An 11487-nucleotide genomic window follows, 5' to 3' on the forward strand; every position below is an offset into this window, starting at 1 on the left:
AAAACTTCATGTTTAACCCATATTTTGTCATTTTGTTTTAACCCTATATATTTAAGGTTTACCTTTTGAGGGTTCATAAGCTCTCTGATCAACCTTAACTTACCAATAAGCTATCTGAAAATGAGATGGGAAATGGAGATACTTGTAAGACACAATTTATAGACCAGGGGTGTTGAATTGTCCATGGAATAAAAGAAAAGTTTATGCATATTTCATTTTATTAACATGGAATTATGAATATCATGAATTATTAAATTATAAATTTTAAATTATGAATGTTAAAAATTATTCTGAGGTCCATAGGTTTCACTAAACATTAAGAAGTCCTTGCTTCTAAAACCATGTTCTAAACTATGACCTAGATTTAGCTTGCATTTTAAAATGGCATCATATACAGATAGATTTACATTATGTAAATTCATCTTTATGTGAAGAATGCTAAAATGAATCTTTACCCCTCAAGTTGCTGCTGTAGTCTCCTGCCCCCAATAAAAAAAAAAGCCCTCCAAAATGAAAGTAGAATGGACTTGGAGAGATATAGTGGTCTGATTGGGAGATTGGTGCAGAGACCAGATAGCCCTGTTCCCACTCACCCATGTCTGTCCCCCCCATACATCACGGATAGCTATTATATCTGTCCCCCCACTCCTGTGTCACCTGTCCTCTCGGGTCTGTATCCAGCCCTCCTGTGCCTGGCCTGGCCCCTGTATTCCTCCTCCTGACCCTGGATTCCACCTGTCTTTGATCAGTCCCCTCCTGACTTCCCCTCCAACATCCCAACAAATTCTCAATACACAAACATAGCTTCACATAGAGGGCTGAAGAACATTCCACTTTGTAACACAAGAACTATCTACATATACTAGAGGGTTTCACACACAAAGTGGGTATTTTGGCCACAGATCACACCCCTAACTCGAGTCAACTGTCCCACAATCTTGAGAAACTAGAAGAAAAATGGACAGTGTAACACAAAGTCATTCCCACCACCCAGATTCAACTGAACAGACATTATTTATTCAAAAAAACCAAACTCAAAGCCCATGAATGGTAGGCTGGGAGAACCTCCTAAAGACTGTGTTTCTTGGACCTAATATGAAATAGAGGACTGCTCAACCTAACCTCTACAAGGGACTTGCTGCTCATCCTCCCAGCTTCCATATGGACCTACAGAGGGCTAGTTAGAAGATATACACAGAGCCAGGTATTCTCAAATGAGTTTTATTCAGTCAAAGGCAACATTTTTCAAAAGGTAGTTTCAAAACATAGTATAAATCTCTCCTAGTCCCTCCATTTCCCCATCAACGAAAAGTAATGGAGATCAGAAGGTAAGTATCCTTTGTTTTGTCCAATCAGCAATTCAAGATCTTTCAACCTGCTTTCTGTTTCCCCATGTCCTGGGCACAGTGCCTCCAATGCTATAATTCCCAACCAACCTGGAGAGTCTCTAAGGAAACCAGCCCCAGAAAGTCCTAAATTTAAATGCTAGGAAGTTGGTCTTCATAGACCAGATGAGACCAGCTGTAAATTCATGGAAGACTAGCATTCTGCGATTTAAACTCCTAGATAACTCTCCTCTGGAAAGGCAAAAAAAGTCATCCTTCAATCAGGCTCATGTAAAAATTTATTTCATTCCCTAGACAAACCAGTTGGGCAAGAAAGAGAAGGAAACCCCAGATTAAATCACTAGAGATGCAGGGATAAAATCAACTTTAATCAGTCAATCAACAAGCATTTATTAAATCCTATTGTGTGCAAATCATTGAAGGACCTTGGAATGCAAAAAAACAAAGATTCTAGTCTAAGAAACCTTGTATGTGCCTCCCACACCAGATGACTGGCTGGTTGGTTGGGGGCAGGGGATGATGGGTAGAGGGTGGGGGTCTTAGAGAGCCAGGGCAGGATATCTAGTCTAACAAACCAGGCCAATGTTTTACTAATTATGAGGCACAACAGTGCTTGAACTGAGAATAAATAAGCCTACCAAGTAGTGACCACATCTTTGTCTGGGTCACAAATGGCACCAACTGAAATATTCAAGTCTAAACAATAAATAGTTTTGTCTAAGCCTAGGGTTCTCAACCTCTTTCTTAGAAACCCTAATAAACTCAGACATTCCTAAAAAGTGCTCCTCTGAAGAATAAAATGACACTGGAGAGGGCTAAAGAACATAAAAGTAAAGAACAAAAGGGAGGGATCTAAGGAGGAAAAGGCAAGAAATGAGGGAAAGTATATGTTCTTTAAAATGAAGTGAATTACTGACAATCAATGTACATCAATACTAGCAATGAAGGTAAATAGAAGGGGATGATTTCTGTTTAGGACTAAATACTCTTCAAACAACCCACAATCAGAGAATAATCCTTGATCTACAATCAATAGGTTTTCACATCTGAATGACCTTGGTCAAGTCAAGATGCCTCTCTAGGTTTCACTCCTTATCCAGGAAGACTAATTTTCCTACCCATTGTTATTTAACATCTCAAGCCCTACTGAGAAGTAAATGTCTTGGCTGCATTGTAAAAACCTACAAATTTATATCCCAACCCGTCCCAAGATAGATAGATAGATAAGAGATAGAAGATGGGAGTGCACCTCAGGTCCAAATGAGATGTAAATCCAGAGGTGAAGTCAATTGCCTCAAACACCTTTCCCTCCCAATACTTCTTAGTCTTTTCCTAGCACATAAACCAAGTACACCAGGCCCAGTTCCTCTATATAAACTGGGCCTATGGCCCATCTTGCAGCAGTTCCTACATTTCTCTTCCTCATGCTTCCCCCCTCTAGGCTACTTATGGCAGTTGGTGGAGCTGCTGTTGATGCTGCAGATGTTCCTAACTGTCCTTACTCTATCTCCTCTCTCTCTCTTAGTTTCTTCTAACTCCAATAAAATTTGAAAAAACTTTTTTTGTCCCTAAGTACAAGTGAGTCAGTTGATCTTCGTGTTAATTGTCATACATTCAAACCCAAAACTAGGCCATTCCAAAACATTTTTAAAACTTCTTCAAGATCAAAAGAACTATATATTAAAATAATAGAAGGCCTGGATTGGTTCCTTAAGGCATCCATCTAACCAGCATTGATATCACATGTAATAAGCAGTAGAAATGAGATTTCAACCAGTGCTAACCACCATAAGGATGCTTCTGGGTGGGTTTCTTTCCCTCTGCAATTTCTATCCTGGTCATAACAGGAAAGATGGTGATCCAAATCCTTCTTTGTCCTAAACTTTGTAAACTTGGTTGGATTAGAGAATTTCATACTTTTATTTTTTTTAGGTTTTTGCAAGGCAATGGGGTTAAGTGGCTTGGCCAAGGCCACACAGCTAGGTAATTATTAAGTGTCTGAGACCGGATTTGAACCTAGGTACTCCTGACTCCAGGGCTGGTGCTTTATCCACTGCGCCACCTAGCCGCCCTTAATTTCATACTTTTAGTCTGTTATAACACCTTTAACCTAAACTCAAAACCCACTCTACTCCCTGATATCACAGATCAGAGCTGGAAGGGAGCTGAGAGGTCTTCCTAGTCCAACCCCCTCATTTTACAGATGAGGAAACTGAGGTTCACATTAAGTGACTTGCCCAAGGTCACAGGTGACAGAGACAGATGTAAACTCAGGTCTACTGATTTTAAATCCTGGGTTCTGTCCCTGCATCTGTGGCAAATGACCATTTCCCATTTTATACATGAGGACCAGGGTATGAAAACCAAAGGAAGAGTGGAAAAAATGTACTTTGTGCATAGTATATTTTTAAAAACCAGAGCAACTTGGGGGTTAGGAGAGTGCAGGGACACTACATCACTGGCATAAGATGAACATACAAATTCTTAGAATGTCTTGTGGATCCACAAAATACTGTTCACTAGGAGACATCAAAAGATGAGAACCCCCTTACCAGTCTTCTACCCCAATAAGTGGGTTTGACAATTTACTACTAATGTCTTCAAAATACTGTGGCTTGAAATCAAAAGAAATTGGCTCCTAGAAAGCCCAGAGAGATGGGGTGGGGGAAGTTTCCCAATCCTCATCATCCTAGAAGCCAAAGCATTTTGATGCTCCTACCTGACAAAGGATATTAAATGGAAGATCTCTTCAGATCAACCTATTGCCTTGCTTGCATGAATGGGCCTGGATGGTCAAAGTACCAGAAAAGTCACTTTTCCCACATACATGACAAGGCCAATTTTACTGGGTTCCCCACAGAAGTTCATACTCTTCCCACCCTGGGAGCCCTTGTATCATTTACAGCCTTCGGTCTGATCTTCTAGCCAGAACTGGTCTTCCATGTAGTGTTCTGTGTCTGTGCCACTGTCCTGAGAGTTGTCCTCACAGTTTGAGGGCTGACTGCTGGCCTCCTTCAGCTCCCACTCCACCTCAACCAGCTGGTAGAGCTCCATGGCAGTTCTGGCATCTTCCACAGATGAATGCCCATGTTGACCAATCTGCAAAGGAAAAAGGAATCAATGTCCTTGGGGTCTAAAGGAGAGCTCCCAGAGAACAGGGACATTAAGCTGCATGGGTAGCTTCTACCCAATGCCACAAAGGGGAAGACATTTTAACAAGCAATTCCTGATGAGGATGCACTGATTTCCAAGTCTTTTTTAGGGGAGATAAAATAGGCTAAATCCAGACAGAAGCAGAACAGGAGGAGCTGAGATGGCAAGATGGGAAGCGGGGGGAGATTGGGGCTGAGAAAGAGCCTCTGAGGAATTAATAAAGAAAGGTTCTGGTATCTTCCAGGGCACAAATTGGGGGGGGGGGGGGGAGAGGAAAAGTGTAGTGGTACTCAGATCTGTGAAAAAAGGAAATCATTACCTACAAATAATAGTGTACAGTGATGATCTGGATAAAAATCTTAATTTATTTAGGACTTGTCATTTCACATCTCTAAATCTTAGTTTCTTCATCTATAAAATGAGTCTTTAAACCCAGGATCCTATGATCAGAATACAGACACAGAAACACAGACACACGCAGCATATGCACACACACTCAGTGATATTTCTTCAGATTGTAGCCACATGTGGACTACCACTCCACAGTGAGATGCCATAGACTTTGGCGCCCACTCCATAATGTGCACTATTTCTTCATCTGTCTGTCCATTCCTTCCTCCCCCCTACCTTCACACACCTGAATTCTTTTGTTCAGCAGCTGCAGGGCCAGATTCTTGAGAGAAGAGGATTGGGTTCGGACAGGGAAACGCGTTTGGTTGATTAAGTTAGGGACAGAAAGGGTGTCCCGAGTTTGTCTCCGGGGATGGAAGTATTTGAGGGCCTGGAAGTCATTATGGAGAGCGTGGCCCACCACCAACTTGCCCTTCAACAGCTTAAGGATCTAAGAAATGTGAAATGCATCAGTGAGTTTCTCACCATTCTTTATCAATGAATATCCACTACAAGTGGACAGCATCTTTCAAGAGTTCAAGGTTGTGCCCTTTAGAGAAAATAGGTCTGTTAAAAGGATCCAGGACCACCCTCACTCTTCAGAATCCTTGCCTTACACCAACTCGAATCATTCTAGTGCAAGAGTGGAGCCTTCTACTTCTTTTTTAAAGAGTATTCCATCCACTGACCTTTCAGGGCTCTTACTGGCAATACCACATTTTGCAATTTGATCATATTCTATATCTCTTATTGACTTCTTCCCTTCCCCAATCTTAGACACGGCAGTGTCTAGAGTAGTGCCAAGTGCCATGAAGATCCAAGTTCAAATACTACCCTCAGACACTTGAATAGCTATGTGACTCTGGGCAAGTCTCATCTAATCTTAAGTTTCCTTATCTGTAAAATAGGAATAATAATAGCAACCCATCTCATGTGTAATTACAAGACTAAATGAAATTGCATGTGTAAAGTATCAGGTAAAACTCAAAGTGATATGTAAATGCTAGTTAGTAACAGGAGCATCTTGCATTGTAGCTTGCTCGGCATGTGAATAAGTCTTGTCTCTTGACTACAAATTACTAGAAGACCATGTCCTTTAAATCTTTTTCTATCTTTGAGAGTATTTGGCACAATATTAGTCAAAAGTACTGACTCACTTTCTCCTAAGCAGGCTTTTCCTGCTTAGTCTCTCCCTGATCCTAATTCCCCAGCTTTTGATGCCTCCTCCCATCTGGCCTAACTTGTCTTCTTTCAAAATCTCTTTCTAGGACAACTTCCTAACACCAGAATTTCTCACCCTGTATTCACTCTCAAAACCACTGACCAAGGTGCTCTAATAGACCTGGGATTTCCCTGAACTTTCAGAAGAGCAAATTTGACTTCTCCACAACTTCTAGTCTTGGAGAGCTGCCTAGAAAATTGGGAGGTTGAGTAATATGCCCAGAGTTATAGTCAGTGTGGGTGAGATGTAATACTAGAAACACTAGGTTTTCCTGGTTTGGAGAGCAACTCTCTGGGCACTATCTGATTCTACCAGCCTTGAGAGCTGAGGATATATAAACAAGGTCTGTGAAAAGGTGGAAGTGGGGCCAGATAAAAGACAACACGAGCTTCCCTGTTCTGTTTTTTCAGTCATATTTTGTCTTCAACTTACAAGTTGCCTCAAATCTTCGAGAGGAAGATATAAATCTTAAGCCAACAGGGATTCCCCACCCCCCCAAATACTTAGCACATCAGATGAGTTTTTCCTTAACCATGCCCATACCTCTTTTTGAGCCACTCTGAAGGGGATAGCGTTCTTCATATGCTGTCTGGTAATGCCACTCCAGCGAGTTCGATAATCCACAATGGGTGTCTCAGGCCGGATGTATTTGTCATATAGAACATCCCCATGATAACTCACCACTGAGCATCGGGCCAGCTCACTCACCCGCCCACCAGGACCAGTACCTACCATCTCACAGTCAATGGCCACACATTTATTAGGCATAGTATGGTAAGGGGCAGTGCCATTTTTGGATTCAATCTTCTGAATTAGCTTTTTTTTGGACTGGGTGTCAGGTGATCCAAGAGTAGCTTGATGTGTACTACACCTGGTAGCCTCTGTGTTCTCCAGAACCTCTGATTTGGCCAATTGGAGGTTGCCCTCTGACTCCTGAGATGTACTCAGCATGCTTCGTTTCTCCAGAAGGGCCTGGTGTACCATGAACCTTTGGTGCCGCCGGCTCCTCCTCTTGTGCCACCACCGAGGGATGTCCTTACCACTGGAGTTCGTAAAAGGTGTGCTTGAGCACTGAAAGTACTTGGAGTTCTCTTTTGGTGCCATCCCTGCCAGCTCAGTGATGGGAACATGGGTGGTCATCTCTCTACCAGGCTGTGACCCACTACTGCTCAACTTTCTAAGGGGACAAGGAACAGAAGTCAAGTCAGACTAATCATCAGAACCAGAAGTGAACATAGGAAGGATTTAATTCACCTCTTCCCATCCATTTCATAGATGCATCAATTGAAATTCAGAAGATAAAATCACCTTCTAGTAAGATAAACTTTACTATAGGGTCAGACATAATGTCAGAGCCAAGATTCAAGCCTAGATCTCCGGACTCAAATCAGAGAGTATTTAATGGTTTTTCCCCGTTACAATGGGACCACTACTGTATGACTGATCCTTTAGATACAGAACCTTGACCAACTCCTCACCTTCACCGTTACTAAACAAATCCCATATTAAACCTGCTCATGAATAAAAGCTCTTTAAATCAGACCCCTTTACCCAATGATAGAAGCAGGACACACTGACAGAAACAAATAGAATAACAGAAAAAACAACTAGGGTAGACCTAGACAGCAAAGGAATTCTGCTAATCCACAAATAAATGAATTGAAAAGCATGTTATGTGCCTATACACAGCAAACTAAGCTCTGGGGCTACAAATAAAAGAGAAGATAATGTCTCCCATCAAAGAATTTGAATTCTAATAGAAGAAAACACAAATAAGGGAATAGTGGTCAGGGGCAGATGAAGAGAGTGAGAGGTAAAGCTGGTAGGATTTCAGGTGAGGTAGTAACCCCAGGGGAGGCTGTAGTGAGGTATTCAGCTTTGAAAAAGTATAGAGATAGGAAGCTGAGTTATATGAACACACCCTTTTTCCAAAAGCAAAGGGACTGTTCATTGGATTATGAATTTGGAACTGGAAATGGCGAAGAGCAAAAGATGGCTGCCAAGAAGTGGACCCAGGGTCTCAGGCCTATGCTTTTGACTCAGACCTCTTAAGTAGGCAAGTCATTCAATCTTTTTGAGATCACTTTCTCCTCATTTTATATTTGAGGAAACTGAAGCCCTGAAAGTTGTTTGCTCCAAATCACGCAGTAGTTGGTAGTAGTAATAGTGGTAGTAGTAGAGGTGGCTGTGATGGTGAGTACTAGTAGTAGTAGTAATAGTAGTGTGGTGGGACTGTGGTATAATGGTGGTGATGATGGTAAATGTAGTAGTAGTAGTAGTAGTAGCAGTAGCAGTAGTAGTAGTAGTAGAGCTGGAATTTACTTTCCCAGCCTCTAAAAACAAAGGGCTTATCTCAAAGTTTTCTCTTAAAGATCTCATCTAACAGAATGAGGTACTTCTTCAGTCCATATCTAAGGTAGGTAGAAATTCTAGTAGTCAGAAACTTTTCCCCATCTTCAACCATCAGTCCTGCCTGGTGCTAGCAAAGGGCTAATCCTAAACCTGAGCTGGACCGAATTCTTCTGCCAAGGACCTTTTGGATATCTGCTGGGCATACAAAATTATCAACTTAAAAATTAGCCTGCTATCTTTGGTCAAACATTTAATTAATTCACCCCTAAAACAAACTCTTTATTGAATTTCAAGTCCACTAAGGGTTGTGTGACAGCACCAGACCAAATGGATGATGCACAATCTCATTTGGAATCCTTCCTTGCATTTTATTTACAGTGCAAGTATAACAGAAAACCCTAGGTCAAGGGTCAGGGACACCTGGGTTCTATTTGACTCTGCCACTTAGTAGTTGTGTCACCCTAAACAAATCATTTAGCCTTGGTTTCTTCATTTCCAAAGTATCAAAGACACCATTGTAAAGAGTTTGACAACAGTGCTTCTTCTGCTTATCAAGCAAATGAGGAAAGAGAAGCACTGAGAAATGAAATGATGGAAGAGCTTCCCAATCATGTTAGTTGATGATCAGAACTGGCTTCCAGAAAATGCTGACTGGAGATGGCAAGGGGGGATTGAAGCCTTCTTAAAATGTTCTCTTTACTTGCAGATACAACACATTAATTTTCCCATGTGTTCCTGGTACAGCTAAACCAAACACAATTGTCAGTTCACCTGAAAACTAAATAAACATGAACCACCTGACTCTCTTTAGGGGGAGCTGGGAAATTTCTAAGTAGGGAAGAGCCTGAGTTCAAGCTGCATAAGTCCTGATAGACAAGGAGATACAGATGGAGATAAGTAACTATGGCAGTCAAGTTCCAGAACTTTGTAAATTCAAGTTTGTCAAGGCTCCAGGAAAGTAATATTTTAGACTTTCTACCACTAATTTGCTAGATATGAAAAGCACTAGATTGGGGGGTGGAGGTCAGAAGACCACCAACCTTGGCCACCAATCTCTGTTACAACTTCCTTATCTGCTAAATGAGATTGGATTGGGGCGGCTAGGTGGTGTAGTGTATAAAGCACCGGCCCTGGAGTCAGATCTACCTGAGTTCATATACAGTCTCAGACACTTAATAATGACCTAGCTGTGTGGCCTTGGGCAAGCCACTTAACCCCATTTGCCTTGCAAAAACCTAAAAAAAAAAATGAGATTGGATTAAGCACATAGCATCATAGATGTGTAGTTGGAAGGAAGCTTGGAAGTTATCTATTCCAAACTCTTTAACAGATGTTGAAACTGAATGATTTGCTCAAGACTACAAAGGTGGCAATGACAGTGGCAGAGCCGGAGCCCAGATTCTCACTCCTGAGATCTTTTCTTTTCTGTGGAGAATCTCTAAGGTCCCTTTCAAATCCTAAATCTAAAATTTCATTCTATTCTAAAACTTAAGATCTCCAATTCTGGGTTACTAGGCATTAAAAGAGTAATTACTAAAGTGAGTCATTTCTTCAGCTAGGTGGAAGAGTGGATAGAGCACTGGCCCTGGAGTCAAGAGTATCTGAGTTCAAATTCGGCTTCAGACAATAATTTTCTAGCTGTGTGGCCTTGGGCAAGCCACTTAAACCCCATTTGCCTTGCAAAAAAAAAAGAATAAAGAGTAGTCTCCAGGACCTCCTTCCACTCCAAGAGGTAAAGCTGCATAGTAAGCATGCAGTAAGCATGACCTCATCAAAGGACAGACTGGAGACTCGTGCTCTCAAAGCTCTGACAACCGTAGCCGGACTTGGAACACTCCAGTCTAACACTAAAGTGAGTCATTTATTCAGCTTGTTTTCTCTTCTATAGCACCAAGATTTCTGGACCCGACTTCCAGAATTCTGGACCGAGTCATGATCCTTAAATGAAAAGTCTTGCAGGCCTGTTTCCTTTGTGAAATTAGGCGGTTGACTAGGTGATATTTTTACATTTTTTTTTTTCTTTTAAGTTTTAGCAAGGCAGCGGGGTTGTGGCCTGCCCGAGGTCACACAGCTAGGTCATTATTAAGTGTCTGGGGTCACATTTGAACTCAGGTCCTCCTGACTCCGGGGCCGCCCCTTCTTTCAGTTTTTTAACATGGAATGTAATCTTTTTGAAAACTTTTAGGAAAGCCACTTAACCCCACTGCCTTGCAAAATCCTTAAAAAAAAAAAAGCCCAGAATAAATAAAAAAAAAAACAATTGTAAAGATGGCAAAGCTCCGTCCCCGCTTTGGAGAGGGGGAAACTGAGGCCGCGGAACTAGGGCTCTGGAGGCCAGGCTGGGGGGGCGCACGGCCCCTCCGCCTGGATAAGAGGCTGCGAAGCCCAGGGAGGTCCCGCGGCCTGGCCGCTGTGCCAAGGGGAGGCGGCGGGCATCCGGGCGCGGACCCCCATGAGCCCAGTGCCGCCTCGAGCCCAGGCCTGGGGGAAGCCGGTTGGGGCCCCGGGGTGCCCGCTCCGCCAGTCCAGGGGCAGAGCCGGGGGGCGCCCCCTCCCCCGCCCCGCCCCGAGGCTCTGCCGCTTCCCGGGGGGCTGCTCCGAGCCGGGGGCTCCCGCTCCAGCCCCGCGCCCCCCGGCCCCAGAACTCACCGGCCGCCCGGGAGCCCCTCTTCCGGCCGCCACATGGTCGCGCTGATGCCAGGGGCTACCACATGCCCGGGCAAGCCCGGCTTCTGCCCGCCGCCGATTGGCTCCGGATGCGGCACCGCCCTCCCCCGGGCTCCTCTGATTGGCCGTCGGGTTCACTGTAGCGAGCAGTCCCGAAGCCGGGGGGCGTGGCTTCGGGGAAGGGGCGGGGCTTTCCCGGCTTCTCGCCCTTACCTGTGGGCCGGATTGAAAGGTAAAGGCTGCGGGAGAAGGAAAGAGTCCACCGAACCGTGACAGGAGGCAATCATGATGCTCAGAACTCTGACCTTGACTCCAGGGGGCTGAGGCTGAAGCATGGGGAACTCTTGGTACCAAAAA

The 11487-nt window shown here is 43.5% G+C and overlaps 1 protein-coding gene across 2 annotated transcripts; it reads right to left on the reverse strand.

Moving 5' to 3' along the window:
* Window positions 1-1205: 1205 nt before the first annotated feature.
* On the reverse strand, window positions 1206-11204 carry AEN (apoptosis enhancing nuclease). 2 transcript variants are annotated; one of them, XM_074234126.1, is made up of 4 exons: window positions 11113-11204; window positions 6655-7288; window positions 5137-5340; window positions 1206-4445 (listed from the first exon to the last, which is right to left on the reverse strand). In XM_074234126.1, exons 1-4 carry the CDS (start codon window positions 11145-11147, stop codon window positions 4242-4244), a joined length of 1077 nt encoding a protein of 358 aa, XP_074090227.1. In that variant the 5' UTR covers window positions 11148-11204; the 3' UTR covers window positions 1206-4241. The 2 variants fall into 2 exon arrangements, with proteins under 2 accessions (XP_074090227.1, XP_074090226.1); XM_074234125.1 differs by lacking the exon at window positions 5137-5340 and having other exon boundaries at window positions 11113-11196.
* Between the last annotated feature and the right edge of the window lie 283 nt (window positions 11205-11487).

The sequence above is a fragment of the Macrotis lagotis genome, chromosome 4 (assembly GCF_037893015.1).
Source record: "Macrotis lagotis isolate mMagLag1 chromosome 4, bilby.v1.9.chrom.fasta, whole genome shotgun sequence".
NCBI classification, from domain to species: domain Eukaryota; kingdom Metazoa; phylum Chordata; class Mammalia; order Peramelemorphia; family Peramelidae; genus Macrotis; species Macrotis lagotis.

Excerpts from the sequence above, each read along its gene's own strand:
- AEN (XM_074234126.1), bottom strand. The coding sequence starts at position 11,147 with ATGTGGCGGCCGGAAGAGGGGCTCCCGGGCGGCCG. Across the intron at positions 7,289-11,112 it reads GAGGGGCTCCCGGGCGGCCG|AAAGTTGAGCAGTAGTGGGT; the intron begins GTGAGTTCTGGG and ends TTGTCCCCTTAG. Across the intron at positions 5,341-6,654 it reads TCAGAGTGGCTCAAAAAGAG|ATCCTTAAGCTGTTGAAGGG; the intron begins GTATGGGCATGG and ends CACATTTCTTAG.